This window comes from Maylandia zebra, linkage group LG10 (genome assembly GCF_041146795.1).
Source record: "Maylandia zebra isolate NMK-2024a linkage group LG10, Mzebra_GT3a, whole genome shotgun sequence".
NCBI classification, from domain to species: Eukaryota; Metazoa; Chordata; class Actinopteri; order Cichliformes; family Cichlidae; genus Maylandia; species Maylandia zebra.
In genome coordinates this window covers 14,955,384-14,973,813 of record NC_135176.1, presented here as the reverse complement: position 1 = coordinate 14,973,813, position 18,430 = coordinate 14,955,384, and the positions used below count along the sequence as shown (strand labels likewise).

The following is an 18,430-nucleotide window of genomic DNA, read 5'->3' as shown; positions in this document are numbered from 1 at the left end:
GCAGCACCATGAATTTGTATATAAAGTTAATTAAATGATTGCCTTGTTGATTAACATTTTCACATGCAAAAAAATCAAATCCAATCAAAATACTGAAAGCGTTCCATCGGTTTTCACCAGTGTGCTGTAGCTCATACAGGGCTAACAAAGGATAACATCTCATTGGGAGATACCAGAGGTTTCTAAAAAGCTGAACTTTAATTCAATCTGCACAAAAATACACTGATCCAAAAGCAGTGAAGATAAAATACACTGTCAGTGAGCTAACAGATACAGTGCCGATATCAAAGATCATTGAAGTCCTTACTGTGCAACTTTATGAATTCCCCCATCTTTCAGAGTGCCTCTTCAAGACTCTGGATATGCAAATACTCTTAAACACAACCCTCATGAAAGCAACCCCAGAGATCTTTATTATAAATGACGGACCTTCCCTCTCAACTCTCAAGGAAGAATTAATTTGCCGTTGAGATTCGGTCCTCTAGTAGAGCACTGTGTAGCAATGTAGGTTCTGTAACTTAGCTCCTCATAAAGACGCTTCCTAAAATATATGCACAAAAAATTTAATGAGACAGCAAAGGCCCTCCTGTGCTTCAGTGACATTACCAGGAGCCATCATTCAGCACTGTACTTGCTTGTGGAGCTCACCCATTTATACAGCATACTACTAATGATGAAAATGTTTGCCCTTGAAATCTCAGTTAATAAGCAGCTATGCTATGACATCCATGATTAGATCATCCAGTGCTGTCACATCTCATCCTGAGAATGATGCCACCAGACAAAATGGAGAGTGGGAGCAAGAAAAGATCCTATTCACTGATTCTTTCCTTCACACACAAGACACACAAGACACAGACACACACACACACACTCCTCTCTCCTCTTCACCAGCAATGCAACAGAACAACCTGGGTTAATCTTGGGTAACAGCTTCTTGGCCAGGATCAGAAAGCTCCACTAAAACCCAATGAATGTTGACACTGATACAGCATGGAGCCTCCTCATACAGGTAGGACGCAAGAGACAAACTCCTTCAGGCAAGGATAAGATTGATTTTGCAATGCAGCATTAGATGAGATTTCCGATGCATACTATAACAAATTAGCATGAATCTGTTCCCCATGAGAGACGCCCGAAGACACAGATTGAATTGAAATAAATGACTGTCCCAGTGTTTACCACACCATCCCCGACGCTGCAGTCCGCTGGTCATCTGAGTGTGACAGGCCTGGTTCAGGCACAGCAGAGATCAGCGTGATGGATGGACAGTCAGGCAGCTGATCAATTGCCTCCACATAAATCTGTCATCCACCTTAATGTGAGATGATAAGGAAGGAGAAACGAAAGCTTGCAAGACTTTGCTCTTTTAACCCCAAGTGTTACAATGCAATTTACTATGGCTGGCCAGGTTTCCTGCTCTTATTTTTCCCCATACATAAGCTTCCTTTCATCGTGAGTGCTCACATTCCTTCTAAGCCAGAGTCCTGTGGATATTAGCTTGAAAAGATTAATGCCTTTGCTGGTGAGAGTAATGTCTGGTATGAAAGAGAAAGATTCATTGAGCAATCTGAAACTAAGACAGTATAAGACCTCCGTAGCCCCGTCAGACATCTCTGGCAACAGATCTGATGCAAGTTCAATCAAAACATTTCAGTTTGCCTTACTGTAGCATCCCCCACTGACCCAAACCCCCCACCCACCCCCTTTTTTTCAGTTCCAACATTATGGGCTGACTCACTGATGAAGATAATGTGTATTACTGTACCAGACTGACAGTCAGCCAAGGTGAATGTCTGACCTTCCACATGTCATCACTGTTTTAGCGGAAGAAACAGGCTTCTGCGCACACTTATTTAAAGATGGCACTGATGTACTGTAAAAGAAGCTAACCCAGTGCTCTCATGAATAATGCATTGGATCCAGTCTGTTGTTGGAACTTTGATTTATTTTTTTCTTTGACATTCATTACTAAAGCATTTAGGAATGCAAAACCAGATATGAGGCTCGCCAAAGTAAAAGATCACACAAGTTTAGAATATATCAATATGCAGAAATGTGATGATATTCTAGGAATTACTGGCTCTTTTTAATAAATAAAGATCCACAGTTTGGGGACACTGAACTGTAAATATTTCAGAATTAGGAAAACAAAGACACCTCTAATAATATTACGGTGTGCCTGCTAAGTTGCCAAACAATGGGTTAGATAGAAAATGCAGATTTGAAATGATACAGTAACTGGAGCACAGAGAGTAGTTTCTGTTCTTTGCTCCAGATTTCAGCAGGATCTTGTTGCATTGCTGTTTTCTGAGCACCGTAACTGCATAATGTACTGACAGGGTGATATTGTGTTTTATATCTCAAAGGGCACTGATTATGCTGCCTGGGCACATTTTGGGTAACAGTGCAGTTCCCTTTTCTCATGTTGTCACACGGTAGCAACAATGGACGAGCTGAAATAAATTTGCAATGTATTGCAACACTCCTGAACATGCAGAAGACACCTGAATGGAGCAGAATAACAATCCTGCTTTCTTCACCTACTGGCTCATGTATCCCAAGTTTAACAGTAAATGCTTATTATAAATATCACCTTTAGGGGTTTTTTTTATATGCACTCCAAGAACTCATTATTCTTTATGCTATTTTCATTTGGAATTACTACGGTGCCATGCAAAGTTAAACTGTGAGATTATGAACACTTACTTCGCTTCTGTTTTCCTCTGCTATTACTGCAATACAATAGCCTCTTAATCAAGGCCAGAGGCTGATTGGAGACTGTGGTGTCAACCTTAGGAGCCCATTAATTACAAAAAAAAGTTGTGTGCACCATAGAGTGGTGGTGGAGGGAATGGGGGTGGGGGTGGGGGGTAGGGGGGAGTACTGTTGTACAGGAACATCGTCTTTTATGCAGCAGAAAATGTACCAATACTCCTGAAACAAAGTGTCAAAATGTGCCGCTAGTTCCAGAGACTGTCTAGACTTCATAACTGATAACATCACAAGTTTGAGGTTTCCTCATTCTTCTCCCCGCGCTGTTATTCCACCCCCCCAAAACAGCACATAAGCATTTTACATTTCGTTATTTGTTGCACAGCCAAAAAAAAAAAAAAAAAAAAACTAATTTCAGTCTCACAGCGTTTCATTGATGAGAACTAACGGAAAGAAATACCTAGCAAATGTCATTCCTTCTTCATAATGGCTGCACCGTCGTGCTAAAATATGATCTGGTGCAATTTTTTTGTCATGCACATATTTAATGAATTACAGCTGAGCTTTTCAGAAAACATTTCTGTCACGGCGCCTCCCAGTATGACAGGCCCTGGTGTACCAACCTTTGCTGATTCCTGAGTAGCATTCTGCTTACAGAAAATTACAGACCACCTTCCGCTCCATTCCACCTACTGTACCACCTGCGGTGAAAATAACGGGCAATTTCACTGTCAATTATTTCACAGATATATAACAAGACCAATCAAGCTTTCTAAATCAGTTGCCGCCACATATGAAGATTATTATTTTACTTTTCAAAATTTCAGTGTCCATATCTGGACTAATACTGTCTTACAGCCTTACAGCTACCCTTTAAAACAAGTGGCACAATGACCCAGATTGCAACTTAACCAACAGCGCTGCTGGTTTCCCAACTCTGACTATAGGACTGCTGGCTGTATGACTTGTATTGTGCGTAGGATTTCAGTTGTTTAAGTATTTTGTTTCAGTCATTTGAGCAAAGTTCATTAAATATAATGTGCAAATAATGAAATAACCCCAACTCCCCAAAGGTGTAGCGAGACAAAGATCTCAACTGTGACCTTTTTTTGTCTTCACCATCCAGGGACATAATCCCTGTTTGGCTGCGCAGCTGGCATGCAACTGAGTCACGCGTCAGCCCTGATTAGAAGCAGCAGTGGTCCGCGGGCCCCGTTCCTCTGCCAGAGCCAGAAGTGGAAAAGGCCAGGGCCACCACTTTCAGTCTGTGGATGTGACCTTGATGGGGTATGATAGAGAGGAAGCGACACGATTCGCAATGCCGCACAATATCTGTAAACTTCCACTTCCCCAGTATGCACGCTGAAGCTATTGAGCTGTGACACACGCACACACACCATGTCAACTCTGCCCTGTTGTTATTTCAAGCAGTCTCCTCCTTCACGTCACCCAGTCATCCATCTCTCTTTGCATATTGGCTGGTGCTTTAGGCACGACATCTTAATTCTAAATTTCCTTTTCATACTTAGCAGGCACCATGCTAATGTAAAAAATTCAAATAAGTGCAGCTTTAACAGATAATGGCTCAAATACATTCCAGCATTAAGCTTAATGTGAAGTAATGTGGATGCAGCTTAATACTATTAACAGCTATAAAATAATTTCTGATATTATTTTCAATTGAATTAATACTGGTTGTATTATGTGGGTAACAGCAGCTGTGACGTCAATTAAAAAAAAAACAACAAAAAAAAACTAACTCTCTGTCCAAACCCTTAAGTCTCACTGGAAGCAGCAATGGAGACAGATGTCTTGTGAGCCAGATTATAGCAACAAGAGTTGGGAAAAGATGACACCGAAGGCATAAAAAATACTAAATGATGAGCAAAATATTGCCAGTGGCATACTCTGTGTCAAAACAGAGCTGATAACTTATAAAAATAAACACAGGAAATTTGCTGCAAGCTGCACATACAAAAGATGAAAAAGGGAAATTAAAATAGAAAACAAAAAGGCAAGACTGTGACACACCCTGCTGTTGCAATGCTGCCTGGAAATATTATCATAAAAAAATACCCAACACACACACACTATATACACAAAAAGTCATGCTCTGCATTGCATAAGTCCATTGTTCAGGTTTGGAGCATTGCAAGCCTTGGTTGTTGTCAACACAGCTCTCATTTAAGAAAACCAAGTGCCTTACTAAAGAATAACATCGCATTTAAATGAGTCTGTCAGCCAAAGCAGCAGGGATTTAAGAGTGTTGATGAGAAAATGTGCAATCTGAGATGCAACACTTGTGCGCTGTCCACAACAGAGGTGCTAAAAGATTGCATGCAACGATAGTCAAGCACAGGTGGTTACTTACTTTAAGTGAAAAGCATTTTTCATGCAGCTACCTGAGTTGTAAATACCTAGATTTTAGAGAACCAAGTAACAAAATGGATTGGATTACAGGTGGAGTAGAATTTGCAAAGCAAATTGGTTTCCAGGGTGAAGGGAGGGCAGCAGCACTCCTGTGAAATGTGCAGCAGCAGCGTAGCTCAGAATCTTGGGCACCTCCCCTCTTTTTTTTTGATAAATTAATCTAATTACTGGGGCTAATATCCAGCTGTGACCTAGACTCGTTACCATTTTAAGCGACAGCACTGAAGACACTCAAAAAGAAAGAAAAAAAGAAAGATGATGTAATTAAACTGAATTACAAGACTAAGAATCTGAACTACACCAATTTACGCAATCCAGTGAACAATAGCAGATGATTAACTAGTGTCTGTTTCTGTTCATTCACATTCATCCAAGTAATAGATGCAGCGTGGTATGTTAGTGGTGATGATTTGCTGTCAATTGTGTAAAGGGGAGGAAAAAATAAATACATTTTTGAAAACAAGCTCCAAATTGAACCACAGCACCTCATCAGCGGCCAACGCTTCTTAATTGGTGCTACATAACCTGCTGCGTGGAAGCTGCAGATTCCTGTGGGAGCATAAATAGGCCTAGTGGGCTACAGGTTTGAGCAACTACTCTCATCACACAAATATATATATCAAAAACATATCAATAATCATAATTTCCAGTGCACAACTTTCTCAGGTTTTAAAGATAATATTAAAGTGAAGCTGCTGAGGATGCGACAACTGTTTTACTCCACTGTTCCCTCCCTCTCTCTCTCTCCCTCTCTGTGTCTGCCTGTCTCTCCTTCTCCTATCTTTAAACTGGCCAGTCCTCTGGCACAGAACATGAAATCCCTCTCAATAATAAATAGGCTACCTCGAGCATTTCGGAGACAAGGGCCCTGCGTGCTGCATGACTCAAAGACCACCTTAACTTCACTTTTTTATATAAAAAATTAATACCTAGCCATCCCGGCATGTGGCATCTGACGAAATGAAACAATGGCTTGTGCGTGTGTGTGTGTGTGTGTGTGTGCGTGTGCGTGTGTGTTGTGCAGCCTGTATTCAAAGGAAAAGCCCCCGCTGTATGTGCTGTAGCCTAACCACAGGGCATGTCTGCCGGCACGCAATTAAGCGACCTCAACCGCAACCGTGTTGAATTTGGAAACCATACCTCTCCTCCACCCTCCCTCAACTGACTGTAAACACGGATAGAAAAAAGAAAAGCGTTAGAGAGAGAAGGGAAAAGGCGGCATGGTTTTTAGATGTGATTATCTGTCGTTGCTTTAAGTGAAATCTCCAAAAGAAACCTCAGGAGAAGTGTCCATAATTGGTGAGCAGCAGTAGCAGCCTATCGCCCCCCCCCCCCACCCCCAAGAATTGAAATGCAAACAATTCTGGACCACTGACATTGAAAAACAAAATAAAAATAATAAAAATAAAAACACACAGACACTGATACAGCGCGGCTTATCTTGTAGCTTTCTACTGCAGCACGCTTTAAAGCCAATTATCGCCGTCCATAAGGTCGTTTCTGTGTAGGAGGTGTGCGGTGTCATTTAGCCTACCTGTGCATCATCCAGCGATCCGACACATGGATACAGGGAGGGTTTGATTATTCCAGCCAGGCAAAAGACAGGGAGAGAGAAGAGAGGATGAGGAAGAGGAGGAGGGGGGAAAGGGGGAAAAAAAATCCTAAATTGAGCAGAGATGAATGCGGCAGATGAATAAGCGACCTCTGTCTTCAGAAAGGATATTCTTATCTTCAAATGTTGCTGTGTCGATGGAGGCAGGCGGGCAGGGAAGCCCAGAGCTTCTCTGTACAAACAAAGATGCTTTCTCTCCTCCGCCGCACCGAGGGCAGCAGCAGCAGCGGCAGCAGAGCCGTCATTCCCCCGACACTTGATGGTAATAGTTTGGTAGGTAGCTTATATGGGTTGAGGGCGCGGTCAGCTGCTGTTGACCAATCCCGCTTCCCATCAAACTATAACAGCAGCGTTGCCATGGAGGATTAAACGGCGTTTAACCACAGAAATGTAACCTGCAATATTTAAGCAGGTAAACTGGAATTTCCATCACGAGTATCATATTAAGTGGGATATCTCAACATAGGAGTGCCATCCTATTTTTAAGGAGGCGGTTCAAATGTTCAACCAGATCCTGCCTTAGGTCTCTTCGTGTTGCCAGAGTGTCCTTGAGCAAGACAGATGATCGGATTGTGGTCACCCCCCCCCCCGCCCCCACATCACCACTAAAACTAGTCCCCTTGCTCCATTCTAGGGTCCACAGCTCCATGTGTGCCTTAATGAGCAGCTTACTCATCCAGTTGCCATCTTTGTTTGACATCATGTAACAAAACACACCATGGTGTCATTCCTACATTAGCAGCCTCCCTCCACGTTCACCTCCCCCCCACCAACTATTTAAAGCACGAAAACTTCCATGGCTCTGAGGGAAAGTTTTTTGTTTTTGTTTTTTATAAAAAAGACTGTCCAAAGTTAACAGTGACACCAGTGTGCAGGCTGGGGTGTAATATTTCAAGCTGCTATCATCCCTGTAAGTGAGCGAGTATGGATGTGAGCTTTATTTACACTGTAATTCTTAGTTCTGCTCAAATCACATTAAATTAATGGCAGGAAAGAGAAGAAAGAGCAGGAAAAGTAAAAAAAAAAAAGTTTTAACTTTTGAAGTTGATTTTTGTGTAAAATGATATGAAAAAGGTAGTAGAGTACATTTAATGCATAAAAGCAAGTCAGCTTGCTTTATATAAGGAACACAGACACACAGACACACACAAGCAGACAACACAGAGATAAACTGCAAAGACTTCACACAGGGTTATATAAGTCTTCTGGTGGAGAAAATCAAAATTTAACCTCATTATGTTGGAGTGAGCTGTACATTTTCTGGATGATACTTCAAGCTCCTTTGTTTAATCATGCTGCTTTTCCATGCTGGAATTGGATTCAGAGAAACTGAGGACATTTGGATTTGTGCAGAAAGAAAAAAGTGAGGTCACGTATCAGTTTTCTATAACTGCTGATTCTGTATTCACTATCCTACATCAGGTCTATGCAGCATGCTGCACTCAGAAAAATTATGGTTCTTAAATGGTTCTTCAGATGTCTTCATGGTTCTTTAAAGAACCATCATACGTCAAAGAACCTTTTTATTTTGTGGATGGTTCTTCAGCTATTACAAATGGTTCTTTAAAGAACAAAAGGTTCTTCATCCTTAGCAATCTAAGTTTGATGGTGTAAATGGCATAAATATTTATTCACTATAATGAGGCTGTGAATTATACTGTGTGTTTTCTTTGTGTGCATGTGTGTGCAAAGGGGGAGGGCGGGATACCTGGCAATTACCCTTTAAGAGAAGATGATAGGAAACTGAATATTCAAATAAAAGTTAGAAATATTTGTAAACAGTAGACACAATACACACATTCAAGTACTGTACTTTAGTTTTAAATTTTAATAAAGCATTACTATTTTCTACTCCAAGGCATTACTTTTGAGATTATTATATATTTTTGAAAATATAGCATAATGATAATACTAGTTATTGTAAACTTTACAAACCACCCAGCAGTATGTAAAGTCAAATTATAAAATACAAGTAAATAACAATTGCAGAACAGAATGTCAGTGTAATGGACACAGACTTCGTTTTGACAAAGCGCACTGCTTAGGTAAATGATCTGAGTAGTTGTTCATCACTGAGCAATTTGTTGATATGTGTTTCGAGCCAAATAAATGACAGGGAGAGAGAGTGACGTCAGAACACGTCATACTATAACCTCCCGGGAGCGGACGGAGGGGGTCAGTCGTTGGGATGCGCATGCGCAGACAGAGTGTGCTAGCGGCGGGCCTTGACCTTTCGGGAAAAAAAACTCACGGACGGTGACAGCGAAACGGATAACAGTCTTCAGTACCTGCTGGACTTTGAAGCTGTGGATTCTGGGACTGTTAGAAAAGGTAAAACATTTCCATTAAAACCTTATTACTGTTTTGTTTTTGTTACTCGTCATTGTAGCTTGCTGTTAATGTTGTGCTAACAGTAGCGATTAGCTAGATACGTTAGCCGTTGACGTCAGCGCAATTTAGTATCCAACTGTTTTCCTAACAAAACCACTGTTATAATTAAGTGAAGGTGCTCCCAGCTAATTTGAACCTTTGGCTTCTAAAATATGTGGTTCAATTGCGTGCTGCGTACATAACCTAATGTCAGCTAGACCGAAATTAAAATTTAATATATTGTTAAAGTCACTAAAATGGCGCCTGAAGCCTGTTGTGACGTGAGCTCTGTGTCTGCTCTAGAAACTCTGAAATTCTGTAGATCTGAGCCGTACATTAAATACTCACATGAACCTGTACTTTGAATTCTGTATGAGCTGTATAAAATACAGCTATGCATAAGAGTTTTGAATGAATAATTAGATTAGATAACTCTTTATTGTCTAATCGAATTATATAGAAATGAATAGAAATGTGACATGAGAAGGTGTGTCTTTGACTGTTCCTGCATAACTTAGTTTCGGACTAGCTGACAAGTTATGCTCCGGTCATTTGATGTTTCCAAGATAGATGTTCTTTTGTAATATAGTTAATTTTTTTGTATATTTCATTTATCCACCATCATACATACAAGCTAAGAAGAGGTCGTTATACTAACAAGAGGTATCAACGCTGGGCCAAAGTTCAGCACATGGTTAAAGTTTGTAATCCAGCCAGGGTGTAAATATCACTCAGCAGCCAGAGCTGAAGCAGGTAGCATCAACACATAAATCTACTCTACCCGGCTTAAATCACAAGAGCACCTCTGACCAAAAAGCTGTAGATTTTTCTTGTTTGCACAAATTAATCCAGATTCACATTAACTGTGTTCACAGCTCCAACAAAATGAGGAAGAGGAGGGGCAGAAACACAATTAGATTGAATTACAATTGGATGGAAGGCGAGGACAAGGAGAAGGAAGCTTAGGATGAGGAGGAAGAGAAGCAGCAGGAGCATCTGTAGGGGTCCCTATGATGTCATTGAGGTTTGTTTCATTAATATGGTCCTCTCACAAAGAACGATGACATGTTTTAGTTCACGTACTTCCTGTATTAAATAGTGATGTGCAAAATGTTGTGAAAAACCATAGAGCAGGCACGTATAGTGCATCTGCAGGTAAATGAACATCAAATCTCTAAGACAGACTGAAATCTGTATATTTATCACCCTTATGATAAAACCCACGTCAGCCATTGGTTTATGGACTTTGTATTTTTTTAGCCTCAGCATCTGCTTTATTGCTGTTGCTATGTTGGGACCATATTAGGATGAGGGATCAGAATCTGGAGTCATGCACACTATTGTTTCATTTAGTGTGTATCCATAAGATTCGTACAGCAGATCCAAGTTGTGCCTTGAAAACAGGAAAGTCGTCTGCATAGAGGAGAACTGTAATAGCAGGCTTGTACAAAGTGAGGCTTTGTGCACTCGTTTTACTTCTGTCACCCTGTTTTGATGCAGAATTCATTTGAAATCAGGCAAGAACTGGACTTATTTTTTATAATGTGTTCTTGTGAATTGATTGTGTATCGCATATGTTTGATTTGACTTTCTGCAAGACAACAGTCGTCCACTGGCCAAAAAAGTTTTCCAAATACCTCCACGTGATCTAGCCTGGATTTAGAAAAGAATAGCAAAAAATCTGCACCTCCTGCTTCAGATGCAATTTGTGTTTCTGTGTTCAGAGGCAGCGGCGAGAGGGGAGACCTCGGCTCATCCAGCTGGAGAGCCTGACCAGGAGGAGTCGAACATTAACTCAGCTCTTCCAGGGCACCCTGCAGACTCGGCTGCTGGCATCGGCGAGGGATGACGTGAACGCCAAACTGGAGTCCATCACAGGTCAACTGCAGGTATGCGAGTCAGACCTTCTGAGGAGGGTTTCACTTTTCTCTCTTCTTTATAATTGACTCTTTTCTCTCTCTTTCAGCTCCTTGTCTCAGAGTGGGAGGGATTTGAAGCACAAAGGGAGGAGCTTGTCGTTTGGTTGGCTGATATGGATGTCCGCCTGAGAGGTTGACCAGCTGACAGGAAACACCAGTGAAAAACTGAAACAACTGCAGGTGTGGGCTTGTTTTGATATGACATATGTTTGATATGAAACATACGTCAGAGACATTGTCCTAAACTGGACTAACAAAGGACCATGAGTACAACATGAAACGTACATTACATAGCGTAAGGCTGAAGTTCATTGATCATTTTAATCATAAACTTGTTGAAATATTTTTACTGAACATGCAAACATCTGCTGATGAAAATGTGTTGATTTATTGGTCTGTTATGAAGCTATTGCTATTTCTAATGTGTTTTATCACTTTCTGATGTTTTATTAATTAAACAATACATGTATTATTTGTTGTGTTATCTGTAGATATAGTATTTATATATATATTTATTTATAGTATAGCAAATATATTTAATTATTACTGTTTAAAACACTAATATGTGACATGTATTAGTAGTGATGTTGTGCTGAGGGTTAAAATGCCTTTTTGTCTTTTGGTAACTACAAAATGACAATAAACCATTAATATATGTCTATGCTGTGCTCGTATTTATTTTACCCTACTCAAATTCAATTTATGATGCATTTTATTTTGAAAGATTTAAAATGGTTTTTTAAAGAACCACTCAAAGGTTCTTTAAAATGGTTCTTTTAAAGAACCATTTGAAGGATCTTTTTAAAAATGGTTCTTTAAAGAACCATTTTTAAAAAGGTTCTTTGAAAAACCATTAAAGGTGCCCCAAAGAACCATTTCTTGATGGTTCTTTGGGGCACCTTTAAAGGTTCTTCAATGAACCACTGAAAGAAATGGTTCTTCAAAGAACCATTGTTTGAAAGGTTCTTTGTGGCACCAAAAAAGGTTCTTCTATGGCATCAGTCTAAAGAACCACTTTTGGTTCCAGTTGGCACCTTTATTTTTCTGAGTGTGTGAAGTGTAGAATATTTGACTTATTGGTGATGGTTGACTCACCCATTTAAAACTCTAAAAGCCTGTTAAGGTGAGCCGGTATGGGACTAAGCCTTCCTTGTGAGACAGATAAAATCAAAGCAATCTTGAGTCTGAGGATGACAAATGAATAATGAATGTGCTGAAATGTTTTTACCTGTGAAACAATTCAGTCCAACTGAGTAAAAATGGGGTTGAATATTTTTACGGTCACATTTGCTGCTAAAATCAACAATATAGCAACGTTCATGATTTAACACAGAGGGAAATTCAGCAATGCATACATACATATATATAGCCATGTTATGTCCTTATTATTCACTAGCTTGTACACCTTTAGCAGCAAGAACTTTGAGAACTTGAGATAATGGTTTTTGTATGAGTTTATCAGTCTCTCACATCATTGTGGAGGGATTTTGGCCCACTTTTCTTTACAGCATTGCTTTATTGCATTGAGGTTTGCAGGGTTTTCTTTATGAACAGCTCTCCCGAGGACCAGAGCACGTTAGTCGGGTAGAGGTCTGGACTTTGACTCGGCCATTTCGACACCTTGATTCTTTTCTTTTTCAGACATTCTGTTGTAGATTTGCAGCCGTGGGATCGATTGCACAGATGGATACTGTGGTATACGAAAGAGTTCATGGTCAACTTAATGACATCAAGCTGCCCATGGTCCTGTGTCTGCAAAACAAGTCTAAATCACATTTTTTCATAAGTCTTGTGGTTTCTTCAGATGCAACTTTGCAAACCTAAGTCATGCTAATGCTGCCATGTTTGTTTCAGAGAGAAGACGTTTTCTCCTGGCAGCACTTCCAAGCAAGTCATATTTGGTTGGTTTTTTTTGCAGTTTCTCTGAACATTATTCAGTCTAACCTTGAGGTTAATTTGCTGGGCGGCCCAATCCTGGGAAGATTGGCAACTGTCTTGAATGTTTTCCATGTGTGAAAAATCTTTTTTTCATACTGTAGATTGATGAATTTAAAGTTGTTTGGAAATTCTCTTATAACCCTTCCTAGAATTCTGGACAGCAACAACTAATTCCCTTCTTGGCATCGTGTTAACAAACACCTGAATACTCCAGACCAAAAATCTGCCTCAATATATATATATATATATATATATATATATATATATATATCCCCAAAAAACTAATGGAAATGTTAATGAAAGTAGTATGGACTTCAACAAATGCAACTAAATCTGAATTGGAAGTGTGTCCACTTGTCACCACAACTCATCTGCCTGCCAGTCACATAGTAAAGATGGTGCACTTCAGTCCAAACAATGTCCTCATCAGACGTCTAATTATTTCAAACCCGTATTTAAAAGGCAAAGTTCACTTGCTTTTTGGAGGTGAAATGTCTGCAGATCACTTGCTGATTTTGCATGTACATGGCACAGCAGCTGACAAAAACATCCCCTTCTTGTCATCGTCTTATCTTACCTTTAACATCTCTCCTCAGCTTTTTGGACCCTGGATATGCCTCCCCCCCCCCCCCCAGGGACTTTTCTTGGCAGTTATATTATATGCTTTGAGTTGCTACTTTGAGTTTAATGGCAAGGCTGAAGACATGTTGCTTCTACAGCAGGATATATAGAAGGTCTTATTTTCTTTATTACACTAAATCTTATTTCTGTGTTATCATTACGCTTTTATCCCCCCTTCCCCTGTTTTTGGGATATAATCAGCATCTGACCAATAGAAACCTTTATTGTGAATGTCTGTGGTATTTTAGTCTGCACAACACCTTACCAGACAGCAGTGTATATTTTAGTGACCAGTCAACGGCAATTATTGATTTTTGTTCTGGTCTAAGGCAGAGTGAAGCTCTGCGGCCTCGATGAGGAAATGGAGGTGCGCATCTCTTGTGCAAAGAGCAACAACTGCAATAAAATATTGAACAACTTTCATAGGAGAAAGTCCTGAGGGTTTAAGAAAAGTATGCATATTACTGAACTTGCTTTATGGGATTCAGCTGCAAAAGTTTATTTATTTATTTACATGTATTTTATTTGAAGAATGTTCATTCACCAGTGCAAAACATTCCTGTGGCTTGTGCCGTCCTTGTGATAGAGTCTGGAGCAGTTCAAATAAGCAGTAAATACTCAAAACAAGCCAGACACTCTACCATCATAAAAAGTGTGGGGCAAGTACAGTTAACAAGGATTCCTAGCAGGTAGTAAAGTAGCCAACCAATTAAAAGCTGCAGAGTATCTTAACTGCTTTGCAATAGTGCGTAATAGTCATTATGGATTAGAAGACATACTAATACATAATGAGCCATTATGCTGAATTAGTGCAGCAGGTCAAATTTGAAGTAATACCAATGTATAGCAGTATTCCTATTATCATAATGTTTGAACAACAGTATTATTACCAACTCGGCTCATTGCTTTGGAATTGTTATGGGATAATATGACACAGCAGATACAAAGACAGGAAATCAATAGGCCTTTTCACAGAGGACATTTTGACATGTCACAGTTGGAAAATTACAGGTGTGAATGATATAATTAATGATGGTTGAATTCTGTTTGGCAGCTTCATTTTCAGGGTCCTGGTGTGCTGGCACTTTGACTCACTGTTCAAGGCTTTATCAATTTATCAAAATCTGGACTTCCATGCCAAGAACAAAAACAGCTTATTTTATTTTATTTATTTATTTTTAGGTATTGAACAAGTAAAAAAAAAAAATTTGTTATTAGATATAATATTATTTAGAATTATGAATTCCTAATGTTGCTGAAATATTTTGGGGGAATTTGTACAATTAATTTCTGCATAACAATGTGTGATTGTTGTCAAAACCAACAAAGACAACGACAGTTCTAAAAAAAGATTTGAGAGGAAAAACTATACTCTAGAAATGGCGGAGACCATACTTATGTCAGTAACAATGCCCAAGATCAAGTTGACTGATTATATGGTGTCAAAACTGTAACTACAAGCTTCTACGTTCTTTCAGGCTGATAGCTATGCCAGCAAGTCAACTGTGTGTACCCAAGTGGGTCACAGTGGGACACACTAGGCTGCTATGCTAGTTAACCAGCATTAAATGTCAAAGTAAATTCAATTGAATTACATTTTATTCATATAATGCCTATCACAACAGCAAGGTGCTTTATATTGCAAGGTAAAGACCCTACAATGATAGAGAGATAACCACAACAATCAAACGACCTTTTAGCAAGCACTTGGTGACAGTGGGAAGGAAAACGCAGAATCAGGCTCAGTGAGGGGCAGCCATCTGAGGGCAAAAGAAATAATAACAGGAATAACAAAATAAATAATGACAATTCAAGTGGAAGTTACATTAATTAATCGTCTCTCCCAAAATTTAAGGCTAGGCTGTGGCTCAGGTGGTGGAGTGGGTTGTATGCTATTTGCAAGGTTGGTGGGTCGATCCCTAATTCCTTGAGCTGAAGTATCCTCAGGCAAAAAGTTGCCCTTTATGCTCCTTTTTGATCAACAAACTGATACTGCATCCCCGATGTGTGCGTGTGGGTGAATGAATGTTGTAAAGCACTTAGGCATGAATAAAAGTGCGTGACTGGGTGAATGAGACTTGTAGTAGGAAGTCCTTTAAGTGCTCAACTGAGTAGAAAAGTGCTATATAAGTACCCGCGTGTTTACCATCTTCTTTCTTTTTCGCACTCCCAACTCTTCTTTATTTCCACTGAGTGGCTTTTGTTGTTGTTATTAGGTGTGTTTAAACAGAATCATGCACGCCACTTGCAAAGAGAGCGAGTGGAGTAAGATGGAGCCCCTTTAGGGAAATCAGGTCTTACGTGATATCATTCCACACTTTGCACATTGCAGCTTCAGTAGTTTAAAGTTTGTCAGCCCTTGGGGGCACCCCACTGGCCTGGGACCCCCAAGCAGTTGTCTGCCTTGCCTGGTGGCAAGCAACACTTCTGATTATTCTACATGATCAAACATTCGCTCAGTTTGAGAAAGGGTGGAGCTTTACCGAAATATACGTGACCAGGGTGCCAAGTGGAGTTCCTGCCAGGTGACTGAAGGCGCTGTCTGTCAGGTAGCGTGTACACATTCCCGGTAAAGAAGTTCAAAGAGATAAGGATTAATAACAAAACGTCTGGGTGTGAATCATGAGTGGGATTTTTCTAAAATCAACTTAATAAATTTTGATGCCGTTTGATAGCTTCATGAAACTCGATGAGGAAACTGAACCAGTCCTTCATTCATCAGTCAGCACTTTTCTATGTGTTGTGTCGAATATATATTTAATGGGCTGATATTGCTCACTCCTCATAACAGGTGCAGTTGCTGGTACTGCCAGGTCCCCTCTGCACTCACACTCACTCCACTGTGACATTTCCGGATTTACCACCAGATGACACTATTCCTTCCTTTCCGTCCCGGCGTCATGTTGACAAGTTCACGGATAAACAAGGATGGGGAGCGGGAGAGAAGAAAAAAAAAAGCATTTCACCTGAGTAAAACACTCAGCAACTTAATGTCCCCTATGAACCCGTTCTCTTGTGATTCATTGCCAGCAGTGCAAATCAGATGATTGGTGTTCCATTTTAACGGTGCACAACAGATATGCTCAGTGTGTATGCAATTAAACGTCTTTTCAGCCATCTGAGATAAAACTGCATTTCACACACGCACACATGCACACACACAAGCCCAAGTACTTATCTTGTCTGGCACTATTAGAAATCATTGCAGGAAGACTGGAGATAAACGATGTATGAAAATTAATTGAGCAAGTTCAGATTTTACAGTTTAGCAGAACATATTTGAAACTACGTAACTTAATTAAAGTTAATGCATTATAATAACAAAACACCAAGGCCTTCTAGGGATTGCTGGTTTGCAGTCTTGTGTGTGAAAAGCAATGTGCGCCAAGCAGTAGGTGTTGTCCTTAATTTTCGGTGAGATGTAAACAAAGATGCTCACTCTCACCAGGAAAAGAAGAGGAAACAGACTCAGTTCAACAGTCTGGATGTCAGTCTGTGAATGGAGCAAGAGCGTGAATAACGGAGAACTGCAGCCACATCAACATCAGGTTTTAAATTTAAACTTTTCAGGTGTTTGACTGCTGATTTGGGTGGTGGGAGTGTTGAATGCAGACAAGTGCAAAAACCATTCAAACAAACCCCAGAAAAAAGTAAACATTTTAACTGGAACATTGCAATGCCCCCTGCTACCCATTAATCATTCATTTTCTCATATCTGTGCGCTGAACTAATGCAGTCTCTGGTGAACTCGCCCATGCAAATCTTTAATACGAGATTCTGATAAATCTCGTATTAAAGGTTTGTGAAAATGAAAATTTTTTTTATTTTGCTTAAAAGGGGAGGAAGTCAGGCAAATATAGGAATATAAGAAAAATGAAAGGGGGAAAAAAAGGCATCTGTGTAAAATCTCGAATGTAAAAAGTTGCAGAGAAACACAAAGGCGCAAGACAGAGATTGCAACTGAAAATGTGGCACATCATTTCGTGTGAAAGCTTTCAGGCATATTTATAACCGTGCAAAGAGAGGTTTTCTCTCATTGTCAGCTTAGACTTTTGAAAAATAAGGTGAGAAAACAAAAATCCCCAGGAGTTATTCTAAGCCAAAAAAAGAGACAGACTTAACCCGCGAACAGTGTTCATAAAACATCATTAGAAATGTGCTTTAAGAAATCAGTTCACATCAATAGGTAAACTCTAAATGAGACATATTTTAATATTGCCGTTGCTGATTCCAATTTGCAGAAGTCAGTGTTGCTCTCAGCAGCAGCAGCAGTTACTGTCCATTAGCTGCTTTACTTTAATGTCTGTCAAACATCATGGGCACTTTAATAACTGAGGTTACTCCTGGCCAATCAGAGCCTTCATTAAAATCACAGTTAATATTTCCAGTGGAATAAAAATTTAAATGTAAGCTAATTAAATGTTCACATGCCCGATTATTACTTGATGGAGAGATCGTAAATAAGAGCAGAAAGAAGAGTTTATTTATTTATTTATTTTTTAAAAATGCTCACGTTTTGCTGGCACACTTTCTGCAGAATCTGTGTAAAGCAATTGTATTTGTTGTTGAAAATTTGGGCTCTCATCAAAAAGTCAATGCATTCATTGAGTTTAGTCTTGAAATGCTTGATGTACCATTTGACAGAAAAGCCAGTAGACATGCAAGAACATAGTTTGCACATCATTGTGGATAAATCAGGGGCACGCCAGCTTCAATCTGTCATCTGCTATGTGATGTTCTGGGGTCATTTGGCATATAGGAAGATTAAATAGGAAACAGCAAATGTAGACAGCTGTATGTGCTTGTGTGTGCGTGTGTGTTCTAA

At 39.8% G+C, this 18,430-nt stretch overlaps 2 protein-coding genes across 13 annotated transcripts in view; one reads left to right on the top strand and one right to left on the bottom strand.

Moving 5' to 3' along the window:
• nrxn2a (neurexin 2a) overlaps positions 1-7,164 on the bottom strand; it is a 129,577-nt gene extending 122,413 nt beyond the window's left edge. For 6 of the 11 annotated variants that reach the window (XM_024803949.2, XM_024803954.2, XM_024803951.2 and 3 more), the window contains exon 1: positions 6,680-7,158. The gene's annotated coding sequence lies outside the window, so the exon portion shown is untranslated. Of the gene's footprint in view, positions 1-6,679 lie in introns of all 11 variants that reach the window. The other 5 variants (XM_024803952.2, XM_024803953.2, XM_076889140.1 and 2 more) reach the window with 3 other exon arrangements.
• A 1,789-nt stretch (positions 7,165-8,953) lies between these two features.
• Positions 8,954-11,707, top strand: LOC143420812 (uncharacterized). Of its 2 annotated transcripts, XM_076889139.1 has the most exons (4): positions 8,954-9,088; positions 10,003-10,151; positions 10,852-11,016; positions 11,094-11,707. In XM_076889139.1, exons 2-4 carry the CDS (start codon positions 10,095-10,097, stop codon positions 11,181-11,183), a joined length of 312 nt encoding a protein of 103 aa, XP_076745254.1. In that variant the 5' UTR covers positions 8,954-9,088; positions 10,003-10,094; the 3' UTR covers positions 11,184-11,707. The 2 variants fall into 2 exon arrangements, 1 of the variants encoding a protein (XP_076745254.1); XR_013100551.1 differs by lacking the exon at positions 10,003-10,151.
• Positions 11,708-18,430: the final 6,723 nt, after the last annotated feature.